Below are 20,189 nucleotides of genomic sequence, written 5' to 3'. Positions count from 1 at the left end.
GCACATTAGCAGCACACCCCGTCCCGCTGCTTTTTATTTACATTAGCGCCTGGTCGGCTTAACGACGGACACAGACACGCTTCCCCATTACAGAACCCGTCTGGCCGCACATGTCAGCATTGTTTGGGATCGGGAGCGCAGAAATATTTGAAAATTAGAATCGACGACATGAACATCAGCAGACCTGCCTAGCTAATAGCTGAAAGCATTTTCTGTTTTTCTGTCCATCTGATTTAAAATATTACTGTCTGAAAGTATTTTATCATCTAAAGAGAGAAAGCAGAGAAATCCAAAACTGTTCATTCTTTATCGATATTTGGTTTTTCTTTCTGTCATCACAAGAAGAATAAAATCAGGATGTCGCCAAAGCCTTGAAACTGAGGCCTTAAAATGTCTTAAATTCGTCTAAAAACTTCAAGTTGGCCTTAAATATTTTAAGTGCAGGTCTTAAATTCTGTCTAGTACATTCTTTCTTGCAAGATTTTTCTGTCTGGCAAACATTTGAGATCCACACAGAGATCTTTATTCTGTTCTGTGGCATTACCTAGCTAACTAGCTTCTAATATACCCTTGCTAACTAGCTAGCTAGTTTTTTGCATCTATCATGATTAAGTGTAAATTTATCACAATTTGGCTGGATAATATTCATCTTCATCACTGGCATTTTGTGCTAAAATGTTTGGCACTTCTACAGTTTAAAATATGCAGTTTACTTTTGTGCGATTCTATTGTGATGCAGGTCTTAAATTTAATTGATATTGGTCTTAAAAAGTCTTAAATTTGAGTTGTTGAAACCTGCAGAAACCTTGATAAACAGTTTTTTCTGTGAGAAGATGTTGGTTGGCCTTTTCTGTGGATCCTCAGTTGTTATGCCAAAGTAAAAACATAAAGACAAACATCTAAATGAACTCATTTACAAAAGCTACATTATAGTTTAAATCCATTTGCAATGTATCTTTGTGGATTAATATTAATAAAGAATTTCAGAGATTCACTTTTGTAGTGATTGAAATATTTAGGTTAAATTATATCTAAATTATTAGACACAATGTTGATGTTAATTTCAGTTTATTATAAATCACATTTAAAACCACAGCAGTTGGACCCACATAAAGTACAAAAATACAAAAATCAAGAAAAAATGTTTAAACCCAATAAGCTGAGAAATGTTTTACAGTGTATTGGGGCATTTGGGCATATAAAAAAAAACTAAGGAGTAAAAAGTTTTTTTTTAAATTGTCTTTTTTCTAGGAAGTTTGAGATTAAATTTTTTATCCCTTTTTAGCAAATTTTTGATGTTTCAAACTCAGAAATTTCCAAGTTTTTTCTAGAAAAGTTTTCTGGCAAATTTTTACTGATTTTTGTACATTTTTTATTAAAAGACACTGATTTGAGAAAAATCTTTTGATTTTGTTTTTTTTTTTGTTTCTTACATGAATTATTGTCATTTTGGTCCTTAAAATAAAAAAAATTCAATTTAGCTTAACGATGATGTAGTTTTTAAATATTAAATTATTAATCACTTGAGTCGACTTTTTACTAAATGCTTTTTACTCTGACTTGAGTAAAAATGTGTTGAAGCTTCGTTACTTGAATGTTTTGGTTCTCTGTCCACCTCTGGTTAAACTTCCTGCACCGTTTCTTGTGACGGTTTGTGTTTCGTCTCCATGTGAGGCTCGGCGCTCAGCCTGGCGGAGGTTCATGCTGCAGGTGTCAGCCGCAGGAGTCCAGAACATGACGCCACACAACATGCTTACATGAAGATAATTGGATTACATGGAGCAACATGAGAAAGCAGAGCAGCAGGGATGAGTGATAATCATACACTGATAGCATAATGCATTTTCTATTTAACTCACCTCTAATTCACACGCTGGAACGTCAGGACAGATGTTTCCATCTGTTCATGTTGCACACGGTTTGTTTCCACTCAGCAGTGGGAAAAATGCTGTGAACCTGCACTGAAAAAACACAGAATCATACCATGGATGTTTGTCTGGTTTCTAGTACGAATGTCTTGGTTTTGTGTAATTTTTAAGTGAACTTACCTTAAAGGAACTGTTCAGCAAGATGCAGGAGCTTGTTTTAGGTCAATAAATCTTCAATATTGGTGAAAACTATTCATTCAAACAGCAGGTGGTTCCTTCACTGGTGGGAAAAATGTTTAGTGAAAAATCTGCCAGTGGAACCAGAACTTTTTGTCTTAAAATAAATCTCCTGTATCTTCCTGAACTTACTTCTAAGTTATTTTTCTCTCATTTCAAGTATTCTAAGATATTTGCAATAGGAACAAGACAAAAATACTTGGTAAGATTTTGTGTTTTTGCAGTGTACAGATTCCTAAAGATCCTCGTATCACTAGAATCACATAATGAACACGACGACTCAGGGCGTTTTGAGTTATTTACAGATTCTAAGCTTTCCAACACATGGAACTCAAAAACGTTTTTACTACAAGTGTCCTGTGCAACAGTAACGTTTTAGGACTATTTGTAATTTAGAACCGTAATAAAAGAAAAGCACTTGAATTGCGCTAGTAAAAACAAACATTTACTTTCAGCTCCATAGTCCAACATAAATAATTTTATTTTAGGTGTCAGGATGCAGTTAGTCAGCGCGGGGCGCAGGTTTGCTCACCGTCATATCGCATTCAGCACAGCCACAGACCGAGATCTGCATTCATGTTGCGTAATTATCGTACTCATGTTCAAAACAAAGGTTTTGCGACTCACCCTGAGAAACTTTCCACCGGTATCTTCAGGCTTTCGTTTTAGTGATTTATCTACTGTTCATTTTCAACACAATCCTTTGGTAAGCTAACTGTAGCATCACTTTGAGCTCACAAACAGTTGTTTACATGCAGTACCTCGCGGACCACTAGGGGCCGCCTGCGGACCACCAGTGGTCCAGGCGTTTGTTAACACAAAGTTAACAAAGGTTAACTTTGTGTTTCAAACAGTTCTGGGAGAGGATGCTGTGGTCGGGTCTCAGCCCTCCGTTCACCTTTCACGCCGCTCAGCAGAGCGAGTTTGGCACACAGAGGTAAAGACGCCCCGAGTTGGACAAACAGGCCGGGTTTGTTTTCCCGTGGGCTGAAACACAGTCAGACTTTTAAACGCTGGTTGTGAAATTCAACAGGCAGTGTTTAAGGAGGAGGATGACCGGTGTGTGTAAGTGTGTTCAGGGATCATTAAGCAGCGTCTCGCTCTCACCGCCGTTTCCTGAACCCACACATTGTCAGAGACGTGCCAAGTTTCTCGGCTGTAAGATCAACACTGAGCTGCAACCAGAACCTGAACCCACCAGGGTTTGATCTGCAGCTCAGCCTAGTTTATCTTTGCTCCAAGTCTGGATATTTGTTTTAACCATTTTATTTCTGTGTGCTTTCCAAAATGCTCAAAACTGAGCTAGTCTGGTGGTCTTTTCTTTTTTATCAGTCCTGCTCTAATCTCTTATTGGAAAACAACGTTTACTTGAGTACGACGAAGGATGAGGACCATGCTAAGAAAATTATGAGAAGAATAAAGACATACAAAGAAATGCCATACTGTTTCAAGAAAAAAGTTGAAATAATATGAGAATAAAGTTACATTGCAAAAATAGACAAAATATTACGAGAATAAAGCCGTAGTATTTTCACAACTTTGTTCTCGTAATTTTATGATTTCTTAAAATAGTTTTTTCTTCTTCTTGGTTTTGTCCTAATACTTCATCATACATGAGAACAAAATCTACAAAAACTCTTTAAATGTGAAAATATTTTAGTTTGATTATTTGATCTCCAGGTGGAGTTATGAAAACCCTTTTCTACAAAAATATACCTTGACATAAATATTAAATTGTGCTTTTCATTTGTTTATGTCTCTAGACTTTGAGGATGTTTACACTCCTGATTTTCCAGTAGATTTGGTTCAATTTGGGATCAAAGTTGCAACATTTGTTACATTTTCAGCTGCTGTGATTGTCTGTCATCCTGCACTGAGTCAAACAAACCAAGCCATCTGAAAAACCTGTTCCCCTCCAGGCCTGTGGGGGCGCTGCACTGAGAACAACTGAAGGAAACGACACAGAAACCTCTGAAGACACTGAAGAAATTGATGTTGCAACCTCCTTCTTCACAATATGGAATGGCGTCAGATTTTAGTGGTTGGAGGATTTATTTTCTGTCTTTAAAAGACTAGTAGCCTTTTCTCCTGCTAGCGCTAGGCTAACACGTTTGTTTTGGTTGTATTTACCCAGAATGCCCTGCGCTGTAGTCCACTTCCTGCTTTTGGAGCGGTCTCAGGTCCACATATGCATTCGAATCGCACCAGAGGTCACTTTGGTTTTCAGGCGGACCAGAGTTTGATTAGGATTCACGCTTCCCCAAGCGGACCGGACTTTCTAGACAAATGGACTGGAGTTTGATCAGAGCGGACCAAACAGGGCTGGTGTGAACGCTCCCTTAGTGTCACTCATTTGACTTTTCTAGAAAATTGTGATTGCTTTCTTCCTCACTCACCGCAACATTGATGTTTTTTTTAGAGAATTTAAACTATATTGTTTAGATTTAAACGGCATTTTTAAAAAAGCTGAAAATGTAACATTCATCCAGCGCTGTTTGTTCCTCCATTTTGGTTCCAGTGCATGTAAGGCCAGGGGAATGTCCTGCTATGTAACCAAAACAGAGCCAGTTCCTCACCAACCAAGGTCTGACCATCAAGCTCATCCACAAACCTGGATAAACATGAAAACTCTCCCTGTCCCTCCTGCTCCGCACCAATCAGATCGCAGGCTCAGTCCCTGTTAGAAGCCGAGCCAACATACTCTCAGTGTGGACCTCTGCAATCTGTGTGTGCTTCTGCCAAGCTTAAACCTTCCTGGATGTCCTGTTGCCTTGGAGCCTCTCTGCCTGGTGACCAAGGCTTAGATTCTCAACACACAGACCAGGAGCGTCAGCGTGTGGCTCTTGTGTTTGCAGCATCGACTCATAAGAAAGAAAAGCTTTTTTTCTGGTTAAAGAGCTTATTGGGAACCAAGAAGAGAGAGCAGCAGTTTGAAATGTGAGGAGCCAATAATGAGGCAACCTGAACATCAGCTTTGATCAAGAATATCCTGAAGACTAAGCTTCTGATTTAATATTCAGTCTCTCCAGCATTAATTGTTTTCAAGACGAGGAAAAGTACCTTTTATTTTTTTATCTGTGTTTCCTCCTTCAGTGCCAAATCATTGAATTAACTCTTTAAACGTTGCAATGTAACATTATGTGTGCAACACCAAAGTTTTACAGAGTTGAATCCTGATACATTAGTGGAGCCGTTGTCAGTCGGTTGCTATGGCAACATGTCTGAGCGGCAAACCTTTCAAATGGTTCAGAAAGAAAAATAAATCACAAAGCATAGAGTTAGACTGAATAGATCCATACACTTTCACTAATACCTGATATAGAGTTTTTTCAATATCAGGACCGATACAGATACAGATATTGATATCGGATTGGTGTATCTCTCATTCCAGTTAATCAATCAAAGTTTATTTCTGTAGCACATTTCAGCAGCCAGCTGGTTCAAGGTGCTTTACATCATAAAAACATAAAACTACGAATTTATAGAGAAAACACAAGTCAGTCAACAGTGTGACAGACATATTTTGATATAATGTTGGTAATATTTAACCAGCTGGGTTTTCAGTCTAGATTTAAAGGAGCTCAGTGTTTCGGCTGTTTTGCAGTTTTCTGGACGTTTGTTCCAGATCTGTGGTGCATAGAAGCTGAATGCTGCTTCTCCGTGTTTGGTTCTGGTTCTGGATGCAGGCAGAACCAGAACCAAAGACCTGAGAGGTCTGGAAGGTTGCTATGACAACAGCAGGTCTTTAATGTGTTGTGGGTCTAAACCGCTCAGTGATTCATAATCTATCAGTTAAAGTTTATTTTCTGCGTTTGAGTTTGTGGGGCTGAGATAATACTAGTTCTTATGGTCATTTTTATCGTTATCACAATAGAACCACAAAATATTGTGATAAAACTTTAAGTCCATATCGCCCACCACGAGTTTGCAGCTATGAAAGAATTTAAATATTTTAGAAATTTGAAATTGTTGCAGCTTAAAAGTAATTGGTTCTTTTATGTAAATGGTGGAGCCATATTTGGTAAATGTTTACATTTGGTCTGGACTGAAGATGGACATGGTAGCTACACTTATTAATTTCATACATTAATGCACTTTTTCCAACTTCGAATTTAGTGAATTTAGTTCATGCTTGTTTCTGTGGCAACCAGAATATTTATAATTAAATGTAGTCCATATCCTCAGTGTCATATGAAAACAGGTGTGTATAAGTAGACCTGTCCATGTGTTTGTGAGAGTGTGTGTGTTGGTGTGCAGGGGTGTGTGAAGGTATCATCACGGCTTGGTAGCAGCTAGCTAGCGGCTAAATGACTCTCCACACTTCATTAACGGTGATGAGGTGAGCTGCTCATCTCTTCATTGTTAGCTAGCGCTAAGCTGCAGTAATCCCAAACAAAGGGCCGGGGCTTGGCGGCAGCCGCCGTGGATTAGACCGCTTTCTAGAAACATCCGAGAGGGATCCATTCTCATTCAAATGGGCTTGTAAACAAAACCAGCAGCGGCTGCAGAGAGATGAGTGTATGATGGAGGAAGTGTGACATATCCTATATGTGTACATGTGTAATGTAGCTGCGTGTGTATCTGTGTGTGCAGAGGAGTGTGTTTGCTTATTGGGACGAAGCAACGCATGTGTGCAAGACAGGCTTAGAAATGGATAGTTACATTTTCAGATCAAATATAAAATATGCGTAACTTGAGAATGACTTAAAAAATAATAATCCAGCATCGCACTGCAAAATCACAAAATCTTACCAAGTACTTTGGGTTTAGTTTCCAAGTGCAAATATCTTAATAGACTTGAATTAAGACAAAACTAAGTTACAAGCAACTTTTTAGTGTCAAACTCAGTTTCATTTTGGGTCATTTAAAAAATCTGAATGTTCTTAAAGGGCCGGTTGTGCCAGAATATATCGACAAAACCAACTAATCTTTTAAAATATCAGTAAAAAGCTGTTCCTCCAGCATTTTGTGATTGCTTTAGTAGTTTTTGTGTGCCAGTTAGATATGTTTGCAAGGAATTTTTACAATATTTGTTCTAATGTGTGACATTAAATGTGACTTTTTATTACACGCAGTATCAGACTATAACTTAACAAGTCACTTAAACCAAATGTTTTGGCCAATTTTGAGAATTTGACACCTGGATACAGGAGTTTAAGTCAATAATTCTTGAACATTTATAAAAAGTACTAGTTTCACTTCTCTTTATTTTATAACAGAGAAAATATTTATTTGGTATAAGTGCAAAAATCTGCCAGGAGAACTAATATTTTTTATCAATATTCATCTCTAGATGAATATTATTGAATTATTGGCTCAAAACAAACACTCCTGTGTTGGTGAAAAGTAACTTGCACAATTCACGTTTTACTGAGGTATTTGTGCTTGAAACTAAACAAAAATACTTTGTAAAATTTTGTTTTTGCAGCGTATAAAGTTTCCCCAAATAGCCAAAAACAAATATTCCCACAAAGTGTCGTATAAAACAGCTGTGAAGGTTCAAGGTGCCGTCCATCCATCTGCTGTCTGTGAGCTTCTGGTGTTGATTCCTGTAAAAGTTGCAGTTCAGTTCACAGTTCAATACATCAACCGTGAAGCTATCCTGTCACTGTTACTGCTGTATAAAAACCTCAATTTAAAATAAACGAACAATAAATAAACAATAAACGCTCAGCCTGGCGGGGGGCAGGTAAAACCTGGTGGCCCGCCAGGCTGATGAAACACTCTGAGGTTAAACTCCAGAGTAGAAAACTCCAGTTTCACGTTGTGATTCTGACAGACGTCCTGCGCCAGAGTGTGATCGACTCCTGCCTGTTTCACAGACGTGATGCGAAACTGATGCCGTTTGTTTCCTGTTGCTTCATCACAGATGCCTGTAAAACAGATTAAGCTGCGTTGCTTCATGTCGCCTCTGTAACTGACTGCTCAGATGATGAGTTTCTCTTTGAGCCGACTGATAATCTGACTTCATTTCTCCTCAGAGAGATTTCCTTATTCATCTAATCTGATCTCCGTTTCCTCGTCATCCTGACAGACAATATGTGAAGGCAATCAATAACAAATCCACAAATTCTTCTATGACTTGATCGTTATTAACTGTCCATCACGTAAACTGGCTGTGCTTTTAAATAACCTTCATTAAGTGGATGCATGTCTGATATGTTGTCGTAAATATTCCCATCCATGTAATGATGAATTATTTAAATATTCAATATGTCAGGAGTTAAAAAACATGACCTCAGAACTAAAAACCATCTGTTCAACTTTAAATTGTTCAAGTTAGGAACCATTTATAAAGCATGAAGACTAAAACTGACACAGATGGCAGCATCAAGGTAATCTAAAGACGTGTAATTCTGTGTCTAATCTTAAATCTAATCCTGAAAATTTAATGGTTCACAACAAAGTTACATTTAACTAAATATGTAAAAAAGATTATTTGATTTCTGCATGTTAAAAACAGAGTGATGTTTGTTTTATAGTGTCATAAAATATGGATCATGTGCATCTTCTACTTTCCTGACTGTTAAAGCTGCACTAACTTTTCCATGGTTATTAAAACAGCTGTGAACAAATTCATCTCCTCCAATTTAAATCAATTGCAAATAAAATTGAAAATTAAACAACAGATTTAACACGAATATTTTTTGTTGAGCTCATTTGTCCATCTGTTCAATAAGTTAGGTTCAAAATGGGGTTTTGAATTGAAAATGTTGCTTGTTTTTGTCGGGTTTTTACATTAGAATCAGTTTAAATGTGAATAATTACTTACAGACCCTGCAGTTACCTGGACTGACAGTTTGGACTGATATCAGGAAGAGTTGGAGTAAAACGTGAGCCTGAAAACATGGCGACCCCCAGAGTTCCCTCCAGATCTGCTCAAGCTGTTTGTGCTTCATAATGAGATGCCAACAAAGTGTGTTGTTCAGCAAATATCTGGCAGCTGTGTCTGTGTATCTCCCCACCGCCGCCTGGGCAAACAACTGCTGGACTGACCAGCCGGATGCTCTCTGCTGGTGGTCAGCACTTTGGTATCTTCAGAGCTTTAATCCTCAACTTTGCGCTCTGTGTCCTGCACCTTTCTGACAGCAGCCATGTCCACGGCGAGGCAGGCCGCCTGAAAGAGCCGCTCAGATATGAAAATTTATGTCCACACTTGCATTTTAAATGCTTTTTTCTTCCCTTTTCAGAAAAGTTTTCTGTCCACATAGAAAGTTGAAAGCTGTGTTGCATCATCTGGTGGAATGGGTCAGGCACACAGGAGTGTTGGGTTTTCACAGGTCTTCACTGTCTGACTGCAGGGCTGCATACGCACAGTTCAGTTCATACCGAGGAGCAGTTTCTGCCTCCGTCCTTTCAGACTCCATGAACACGATGAACAGCTGGTGGTTTTCAAGCTTTTCTGTCTGTTGTGTTTCAATAAATATGTCATTTTGCTCATCAGCTGTCACACATCAGAGATCTGGTTTTGGAGAAATATCAAATTTAACTTAATGTTTTAAAATGAGCAATTTTAAAAATGTTTTATTTCTCTGGTGCCAAGAGTTTAAATATCTGTCCGACAGACGTCTTGGCTTTGTGGGAAGGTTTGCTTTCATTCGTTTTTGCATAAATGAGGTTAATCTCTGCTGATGATGATGATTTCACACCAGACTCTAAATCAGTGGAGTCCAAACTTTTTCTCCCTGGAGCCAAAACTGAAAAATGTAAGGTTTGTTTTGCACATTTCAGCAACAAGGCAGTTCAAAGTTCTTTACATCGTAAAAACACGAAAATAAAAACTCACAAACACAACATACAGTCACCAGATGAGAAACCAGTAACAAACATCGAGTGCCGTTGTTAAAAATCAACATTACTCATCAAATATGACCAATTTTCTACTTATCATGGTTCAGAGCAGCTCTAACGGTTTTTAGCTTAGATTTAAAGGAACTCAGTGTTTCGGCTGTTTTGTAGTTTTCTGGAAGTTTGTTCCAGATTTGTGGAGCACAGAAGCTGAAAGCTGCTTCTCCATGTTTGGTTCTGGTTCTGGATGCAGAACCAGAACACCCAAAAGGTCTGGAGGGTTGCCATGACGATGACAGGCCTGTAACGTATTATGGTGCCAAGCCTTCAGTGATTTATAAACTAACAGTATTTTGAAGTTTATTCTCTCGCTGTAGAACTGGGTGATGTGCTCTGACCTCCTGGTTTTAGTCAGAACTCCAGCAGCAGCGTTCTGGATCAGCTGGAGGATTTTCTACTCAGACCTGTGAAGACGCTGCTGCTGTAATCAATGCGACTAAAGAGAAACGCCTGGAGGAGTTTTCTTCCTGGGACTTTAGTCCTTAGTCTCTTGGAATCATTTTGTTCTGCAAAATAGTTCAAGCTCATAAAAGTCTTCAAATGTGGACAAAAATTAGGTTTTTACTTTGACTAGGCCATCAGTACAGCTAATTATGTTTTGATTTAAGCCTGTGGATAGTTTTGGAGGATCGTAAACATTATTACTTGGAATGTATTGTGACAATAACTGATAAATAATAAATGCCCCCAATGTACTTCTGATAGTAGAGTTGAAGACAGGAAAGATGAATTTAGCAACACCAGGTGTGCTGACAGAGAGTCTGACCTCATGCAGACGTTTGGTGATGCTGAGCGCCTCGGCTGGACCGAACGCAGCTCTAACTGCATAACGATCCATAAGAACCAGAACATCAGCGCTAATGAATGGGCGGCTTTCTGTGTGTGTGGTCATGTTTGCGTGCGCCATGATTGACAGTTGGCTAGCCGTGTTTCCTTCAGCCAGGGCCTCCCTTTTCACTGAGTACTGTGTCAATGTGTGTGCCGCACACACACATTCACACACACACACACGCACACACACACACACACACACGCACGCGTGCTATGCTTTTGCAGACACACAAAGGGAGAAAAGCCCACTGTGGCTCCTCCATCAGGCAGCGCTGCAGAAAAAACACAGACGCTGAAAATGTGTCGGCTCTCATGCATATGGAGGTGTTAGCATGCATGTGTAATATGCATTTGTGTGAACGTGCAAAACCACATGTGAATATTTAGTGTGTGTGTGTGTAACAGGCATTAGCATTCAGTGATGGTTGTGGCCTTTCTAAAAGCTCCCATGGTGCAGCGGGCCTTTCTCTCCGTTTTGCGGTTTTTGAAACATGCGATCCCGTTCTCCCTCCTCAGGTCAGAATTAAAATCCTGCTGCTGGTTCAGATTGATCAGATAAATCTGAGTTATTTCACTCAGAGCGCTGATCTTCTCTCTCTCATCTGGGTTTTGTTTTCTTCCTTTGGTTCAGTTTTTATTTAACTCCAAGCTGCTGTCTGGTTTCTGCTGCCATGCACTCCCTCATATGAACTTTGACCCCGGATGCTTGAAGGTGGATCTCATTCCTCCAAATAAAACCCAGCAGTGCTGACTGTGTGGCGGTTTGGTGGTTTTATTTTTGCTGCTGCTTTAACTCGTGTAGGCAGCAGTCATTTCACTTCTTTATTTTGAAAATGGAAGAGTTTAAAAATATTTAATTCTGCTTTTTGCAAAGTGCAGCTGGCATGATGAATATTTTGGAGAGTAAATAAAGAATATTGAGTTTCCAGTTCTAAATGTCATTAATTAAAAACCTGCTTAGAAGAAACTGAAGGAACTTCTGTGAAAGATGATTAAGTTATAAAAAAAAACATTTCTCCATCACTGTAGGAGATGAAAACTTTTATCATGTGTCAAACTGGAGGCCCGGGGGCCAAACCCGGCCCCCTGGTGCCTTTATGTGGCCGTCAGCTGCTTAAATCTTATTTTATGATCAAATCTAAACAATTTTAATCTGTCTGAGGCCAAATAACATTAAAACATAAACATGTTCAGTAGTTAGTTTTAGGATATTGAATACAGAAGCAGCTATTTATTAATATTTTAAGGTTTTTTTAATGGGTTTTGGGGACATTAAATAAATTGATACAACCCAATATGAAAATGGGTTTAACAGAAATTGTGATTCTTTGAAGGAATTCTGTCACTTTTTACACATTTGGATGTAATTTTTATTTATTACTATTAGATCTTAAATCTGCTCACCTGACAGGTAGATGTGTTGTTGGGTGGTTTTCTTTGGAGCAGGGCTGATGTTCTGGTTTTTAAAAGGATTCCTCTCTCCTCTGCTCATCTTTTCCTTCCTCCATTATTTGGGCCTTCATCCCCCCTTCCTCCTCCTCATCCTCCTCTTCCTGCTATTCATCTCTCCTCATCCCTTCACCTGCTGCCCTCCAGCCTCCATCCTGTGACAGACAGCGTGTCCTCACCTTGTAACGATCACAGACATCCAATATGTTTGGCTCGGGATCATCCCCCTGCGCGCGCATTGTACATCCGTTAAATGCTTTATTGATCAGCCTGCAGTTAATTACGGATCGCATCAAACCGGAGGCCGCAGGATGCGCCGTGCAGGTGCGCATCCGGACCTCAGCAGGTTACTCCAGTCAGACTCATCTCCATGCATTTCAGCGGAAAGGAACAAACCCTGCATCACTCTGTTTTAATCCAGAGCAGACCTTTAATGTATTCTGGATTAAAGCTCCGTGCACCTGACCACCCCCCCCTTTATTGTTAAACTCCATCTCAAATAGTTTTTGCACAAAACACAAAAAGTAAATAATAATATTAATATTAATAATAATAATAATAATAATAATAATAATAATAATAATAATAATAATAATAATATGTGGAACTTGCAGCAGCAGGCACCTTTTCTAGCTTGTTCCCCCTTTTCATCCCGTGTCACTTTCTCTTTGACATTGCCGTTTACTTTGCAAAAAGAAAAAAAGGAGCGAAAAAAAAATCTTTATCAAATCCCCATTCTGAGGCTTTCAATAAGGCAGGCCATTACCTCACTGGCGCTTTTGTTCGGCCTATACAAGAGAGAACAAAATGGTTATTCAGGAGGACGCTTTAGATTTTTATTGTGGGCTCGCTATTCACAAAGAGCACCGTTATTGTATTAAAAAGAACCATCTGTGGCAGAAACAATGGCTTCAAATTATCTGTGAATACCCAGTGAACAAAATATAAAGCTTTTTCCTGCTCATTATGTGGGCTAAGCTAGGGGGTGGAAGATAGGAGAGGCACAGACTTTGCTATAACTGACTTTTGTTGTTCTTGCTTGCATTCTTCTCCTTTTTAAATCGGCCCCCTTTTCACATTGTGTGTCGCCATAAACGGCTTTTCTTGTTGCAGAGACTCGCGGAGAGAAGACAAGCGGAGCTCCAGACAGAGAGCGGGGCTGCGCGGCTCCGCACGCCCAGCGAAGGCACCCCGGCGGTCGGATCCGAACCGCGCGGACTCCCGGGGGCTACGGAGGGGAGGCGACATGCGGGACGGGACGCAGCCGGACCTGGAGCTGCTGCCGCCGGACTCATTTGGGCCGCGGCCACGGCTGAAGATTTCCGGGGAAGTTGAGCGAAACGGCGAGTTGTTTAATTTGTGCCAATCAAGAGGAGAGGAAGACAAGTCCCGAAGTGGCAGTAAGTTGAACTGCGATGGAGAGGAGAAGCCCCGAGCGAGAGGCTCTGCGTCCGTGTGCATGTAAGTGTGTGTTTCAGCTGGTGTGTGTGTGTGAGAGCGTGTGTGTGTGTTAAGCATGCAGTGTTGTGGAATGACACCGCATGGCTTTATGAACTTGACTCTCAGATGTTTTTCGCTTTGGGCAGTTTAGAAAAATAACAAACATTATGGGGAATATTTTATATTTGACAATTTAACGACAGAATATTATTAAAGCGATTAATATTAAATAATTCACATTTTCACCGAACTGGACTCATTTGTGCAACTTTTTTCCCCCATTTGATTGGATTTCCTTTAACTATGTTTTTTAAAGATTAATGTGAATAAATATTTGTTTTCGAACTATAATCTATATAAAATTTAACTTATATTTATTTTAGCGCATATTGTGTTAAGCCTGAGTATAAATTCTAATAAATATCAAACGGTGGGTTTTTATTTGAATTTTCTCTGATCAGATCGAGTCGGACTGCTGCGTTTTGTTCTGCACGGCCCCTAGTGGCTGCAAATACATTATCATTTTATCTGCATCTTCTTTGACTCTTTCGTTATGAACAAATCCATTATCGTTTCATTTTGCTATTATTAATGTTTCTCTGTATTTTTGGCATGTGTGTATTTATATTTGGTCTGGTAAGCTTGCACAATTTTTGGCGCAACAAGTTAAAAACTTAACCGGGGTCCTTCGCAGCTTGAATTAGATTTCAGCTCCAGTGTGTTTTTACTCTCTCCTGCTCTTGTGCCTCCATCAAACCGTGTTTTTGGTGTCGCGCCGCTTGTTGTATATTTTTGCAGGATCCGTCCTGGATGGTGTGGCGGGGGGTCGCAGGGAGCCGCCCCGCTAGTTTCCCCCGGTTTTTGTCAAGCAGCGGCTTTAATTCGGGATGATTGTGGATGCAGGGGCCATTCCCGCGGTTGGCTGGGGGCCTTGCTTTCAGACAGCAGCAGGGCCCCGCTGTTCCTTTATTATCATAAGCAGATTAGAGGTAGCGGGGAACACACTCAGATGCAGAAAGCAGCCGAGCGGCCCATTTCAACCTTGCATCATAATGGACCGAGCTGCATGTGTCGCCCCTCGCTGCCTATTAAGCACAAGATGAATCTTATGTAAGGTGGCCGAGGCCGGCATAATGAGAGCGGGGAGGGGGGTCTGCCCTCCATTTATTATCAAATGACTAAAACAAAAATAATATGTCTTGATCTCTGTGCCTTTATGATTTAATCTGGATGCTCGTGTTTACGTGAAATCATGTGTGATTGATTTAGCTTCGGTTTGCTGCTGCTGGTAGAATAAAAAAAGTTTCGCTTCTGTATGAACATTTTTTTACGTATTTTATTTGTGCTGAACTGATCTGAGGAGCAGCAGTTGTTTGCAGTTTGAGTTTCGTCCACTAGGCGGCGCTTGTGTCACGCAGCACGGCGTGTTTCTGCGGGATGAAACATCCAGCTTCTGAAAACTTTTACTCTGAATCCACTCACTGCTCTGATTACAACAGAACCAGCTGTTGGATTTTTTATATATATATATTCACTCCAAACTCACCAACATGTTTGTTGGAATTAGATTTGGAATAAATCCGCTTTATTTTGAATTATTCCTCATATTTTATTTCTCCTCCCTGCACACTGCCAGCAGCAGCACCAGAGGAAGTGGAAGTGGAGTTGGGTCTTTGTCCGGACAGATGTAGCGACAACATCCCAAACAAAAAAAGCGTTTATTTGTGCTGAGATGAGCCCGTCTGCCTTCTGTGTGTTGGCATTCAACTTGGCTAAACAAAAGAAGAAGAAGGAGAAGAAGAGGGGAGGGGGGCGTCTTGGATTACCTTTCCTCTTTTCAACGCTAAAACCCGCCATGGCTTCTTCCATTCAGCGCTTTGAGTTAACTAACAAAGTTTATTTAAGTGTTGTTGTTTTATCAGGCCTGGAAATGAGGGGAATTAAAACCTTTAAAAAATGAAACAACAGGAGTGACAGGAGCTACTAAAACAAATTGATCCTGACAAATTAATTGAATTATAACTTTTGGTTTAATCTTTACAATCTATCAGAGGATATTTTTGTCTCATACATACAATCTCTGAATATCTTTTAAACTCCAAGTAAATAGGAAGTTTAAGACATTATTTAATTAGTTTTATTTTGTATATAAAAAGTCATGTTATACATACATAACCCCGGATAAAAAGTATTTTCAGAAGTGTGTAAAATAGTAAACATGTACTTTATATTGGATGTTGAGCCTGAGAGTGAGAGCGCTTCCTCTGCCGCTTCGGGGCATTTAGGCCCCGCCCATTATGCTAATTAAGGCTCTCATTGGCGCGTCGTGGAGAACGCGCGCTCTGATTGGCCAGGTCGAAGCCATTTATTCTCTGACAGCCCAGTCACATGAATGGTTGTCTATTAACTTGTCCAAAAACTATCTGGAGTTGTCAAGGCTCAGGCGGACAGAGCAGCGAAAAAGTGCAGTTTGTTGATGCTTTTTCCACCAAGCGGGAGAAGTTTTTGTGGACACAACATCGCGGGGACCTTTTTGGGAAAAGCCTCTCTTGTCACACACACTCACACGCTGACTCTGTGACACACACTCACTCGGTGGGGAAAGGGAGAGAGAAGGGAGAGTGTGTGGAGACGCGACTTGATGCTTGTTTTTGTCCAGAGAAAAGTTGCAGAGAAGATCGACAGGTAACTTTTTCCCTCTCCTGCCTCCGTCTGCCTCCGGCTGCTGGAGTTTGTCCCCTTCCTCTTTTCGGCTCGGAAGCTCCAAACTGAAAGCTGTTCCTCATGTATAACATGATGGAGACTGAACTGAAGCCCCCAGCTCCCCAGACCAACACGGGGGGCACGGGCAACACCAACACCCCTGGGAACGGCCCGAACCAGAAAAACAGCCCGGAGCGGGTCAAGAGACCCATGAACGCGTTCATGGTGTGGTCCCGGGGCCAGAGGAGGAAGATGGCGCAAGAAAACCCCAAAATGCACAACTCCGAAATCAGCAAGAGGCTGGGCGCCGAGTGGAAACTTCTGTCGGAGAGCGAGAAGAGACCGTTCATCGACGAAGCCAAGCGGCTGAGGGCCCTGCACATGAAGGAGCATCCGGATTACAAATACCGGCCCCGGCGGAAAACCAAGACCCTCATGAAGAAGGACAAGTACACCCTGCCCGGCGGGCTGCTGGCCCCTGGAGGAAACGGGATGGGGACTGGGGTCGGCGTGGGAGTGGGGGCCGGACTGGGCGGTGGGGTGAACCAGCGGATGGACAGCTACGCGGCGCACATGAACGGCTGGACCAACGGCGGCTACGGGATGATGCAGGATCAGCTGAGCTACCAGCACCCGGGGCTGAACGCGCACAATCCGGGCCAGATGCAGTCCATGCACCGCTACGACATGAGCGCCCTGCAGTACAACTCCATGACGAGCTCCCAGAGCTACATGAACGGCTCCCCGACCTACTCCATGTCCTACTCCCAGCAGAGCACGCCGGGGATGACCGCGCTGGGCTCCATGGGGCCCTCCTCGGTGGTCAAGTCCGAGTCCAGCAGCTCCAGCCCGCCCGTCGTCACCTCGTCGTCCCACCGGGCCGCCCCGGGCTGCCAAAGCGGCGACCTGAGGGACATGATCAGCATGTACCTGCCGGGGGCCGAGGTGAGCGATCAGAGCGCCCAGAGCAGGTTACACATGTCCGGGCACTACCAGAGCACCGTGCCCGGGACGACTATCAACGGCACGCTGCCATTAACTCACATGTAAGAGACTCGGAACCCAGTAAGAGAAGAAGAAGAAGAAAAAACAACCCGAACTTTTATAAGAGAAACTCTGGACTACTTAACGTTGGACTATTTTTGTACAGAAAAATTTCGGGGTGGAAAAAGTTGTATAGAAGTCTCCAAGAAAAAGGAAACCACTCTTTTTTTATCTCTTTCATTTAATAAGGAAGCTCTAGAGGAACGGTAGGAGACCCCCTTCACCGCCGGTGAAGTTTGGAAATCTAGAAAGTGGGAGTCGCAATCAAATGTTTTATTATTGCAATCACCTTTTGTACAGTATTTATCAAAGAAACATTACAATCAGATGAAATTGTTAAACTGCAAGAGGTTGCAATTTTTATATAAAGCAACGCCAGTTCTGCAGAAAATATTAAAAGGTGAAAATGGCAGAACTGGGATTATATGCTCCTTAATTACTGCAAACATTGGAAAGAAAAGGGACATAAGCAGGTAATACTGTTTTTTTTTTTCTTTTAAAGGTCAATATTACTAAACTTTTTTTCAATTTTCTTTTACAAAAACATGACACTTTTTCCTGTCATAGGTTGTTAATTTATATTTCCGTCTCCCACTTCTCATCTGTTAGGGATATGACGCTTGTGCTCTTTATTTTCTAATTGATTTGTACAGTTTCTGTATATTTACTGTGACATTTTAAGTTTTTATTTCCAAATCCATTCCCGTAGTTGTATTTTTTAAAAGAATTGTGGCCTGTACGCAGAAGCCAACCACTCCATGTATATATTACCGGAACTAATACCATCCTTATAACAGTTACAATTTCAGCTGAGTATATATATTTTTTTTCAATATGCAGTTTGAAAAATGAATAAATTTTTTGAAATTTGGATACTTGAAATTGTTTGAGTTTTGATTTTTCTTTCTCACTCATGTTGTGTTGGCAGGCTCTCATCACGTGTTGTCATCTGTCTGTTTATGATTTATTTTTATTTTAAAGCAAATTGAGGATGACTTTTTTTTGCTACTTTAAAGCCAGTTCCTATTTGCGCTCCTTTTTAGCAGGATGTCAGCACAAATAACCAACTGCTTCAGCATCCCACCGTATTTTCTAATGGCCTCATCAGTAAAAGCGGGAAAGATTTTCCATCCGCAGGTATAGACCGTTATTTCTCTTCTTCTGTAACAGATTTTTCAGAGTTTTGTTGCTGAAGCCGATTAGTTAAACTTCTGCATTTTTTAATGTTAACCTCGTTTTAAATGTTTAATATTTCTGCAGTAATGGATGTTATGTTGCTATTCTCAACCAAACCGTTTGAGTTCAAAGTGTGGGCCTGGTTTCGTTCGCAGAGCGTTTCCTCTCTTCATGCTGTAAATCCCAGAGTTGTCTTAACCGGATAACGTTTTAAATTAGCGGTAAATTGAAGGGGAGTCCGCTAAAAAAAATTTAAAAAAGACGAAGCCAGGCGGAAAAGCGCCTTTTTCTAATGGCTCCACGCAGATCCTCCGTTTTTAATTGAATGTTTAATCAAACTGCTCCTGCTGTTCCGTTAACCCACCAACACTTTCCTCTGTTTTTGTTAAATAAGATGAGGGGAAAAAATCCTGCATGCATCTTAATGTCAAGCTGATCCGAACCAATAATAATAATAATAATAATAATAATAATAATAATAATAATAATAATAATAATCCTTATGATGAGCTAACAGCTCGGCCTTAATTTTCCTAACCGTTTTAAATCTGGGGGGAGTGTGTCACTCTGTGTGCGTGTGTGTGTGTGTGTGTGTGTGTGTGTGTGTGTGTGTGTGTGTGTGTGTGTGTGTGTGTGTGTGTGTGTGTGTGTGTGTGAGGTAGATTAGGGCCGTTGTGTCTTTGCAGGCTTGGTCCCCGGGGGAGCGGCAGATGAATATTTGAAGAGGCCACTCGGTATTTATCCATCTCCTTCTCAGTCTCTCAGGCGGACTTTGAAGAGGTCAGGGGATCGTTGCTTGGCCCATTAATTATTGATCCGAACAGCTGAATTGCTTGTAATAGCCGAGAAGGCCGCTGATAAACAATTTGTTTCTAAAAGGTCGCAGTGGACGCGTTAAATTCCCTCATGTTTTTTCTTTTTTGTTACATTTTATTCCCATGAACGCTGGGCCCCTGCAGGCCCCGAGGCCCCGTAAAATTAATAATTTCTCTCCCTATATCAGCTCTGTAGCTTTGATGTGATGGAAAAAGGCTTTTTGAACACATGGAGCGCTTGATGTATTTTTCAAAGCTGATACAACGTGTTGGTGACACCTAAAGAGAAAACTCAGCGAGCTTTAAAAGCAGAGAAACTCAATGTTTCATTAATGCTAACTGAAGAAAACGATTTCATTTGTTCTTTTCCACTAATAATTCACAGTTTACGCACTTTGTTTTCCTTTCAAATTCAGGATATTTTAATTAAAAAAGAAAAATGATAAACATACAAGAGGCAAAAATGTAATAGTAAACATTACCCCACATTTGTTTTGTGAAAAAAGGTCGAGTCCACAAGGCGCCCTTGTTCAAACATTAAATAAAGGCGCTGCCAGCCTGCGCAAACACAGGTGATGGACGGAATGAAGGGCCTGAAATGTCTCAGAAAAATGAAATAAAATCTGATCAAAAGGTCAAATGTGTCAAACTGACCGGCAGAGTGGAGATAAAACAAGTCAAAGCAGAAAAACTTAGTTCCACATCCATCCATCCATCCATCCATCCATCCATCCATCCATCCATCCATCCATCCATCCATCCGTCCGTTTCTCGCGTG

General features: G+C 40.8%; 2 protein-coding genes across 3 annotated transcripts in view; both read left to right on the top strand.

Annotated features, from left to right (window-relative positions):
* The window catches only part of LOC106925616 (uncharacterized), an 87,652-nt gene that overhangs the window by 25,109 nt on the left and 42,354 nt on the right, over positions 1-20,189 (top strand). The window contains exon 2 of one of the 2 annotated variants that reach the window (XM_088004689.1): positions 13,347-13,633. In XM_088004689.1, coding sequence (XP_087860815.1) covers positions 13,347-13,633 — 287 coding nt within the window. Of the gene's footprint in view, positions 1-13,346; positions 13,695-20,189 lie in introns of both variants that reach the window. The other variant, XM_088004688.1, reaches the window with a different exon arrangement.
* On the top strand, positions 16,070-17,577 carry sox2 (SRY-box transcription factor 2). The gene has a single exon (XM_015000059.2). The coding sequence runs from the start codon at positions 16,458-16,460 to the stop codon at positions 17,424-17,426; it is 969 nt and encodes a 322-aa protein (XP_014855545.1). The 5' UTR covers positions 16,070-16,457; the 3' UTR covers positions 17,427-17,577.

Source organism: Poecilia mexicana, unplaced genomic scaffold, assembly GCF_051168715.1.
Source record: "Poecilia mexicana isolate PSO_F unplaced genomic scaffold, ASM5116871v1 scaffold_4, whole genome shotgun sequence".
NCBI classification, from domain to species: domain Eukaryota; kingdom Metazoa; phylum Chordata; class Actinopteri; order Cyprinodontiformes; family Poeciliidae; genus Poecilia; species Poecilia mexicana.
This window is presented reverse-complemented; position numbering and strand designations above follow the sequence as displayed.

What these genes read in the sequence shown, in the direction of transcription:
- sox2 (XM_015000059.2), top strand. Translation starts at nt 16,458, where the DNA reads ATGTATAACATGATGGAGACTGAACTGAAGCCCCCAGCTCCCCAGACC.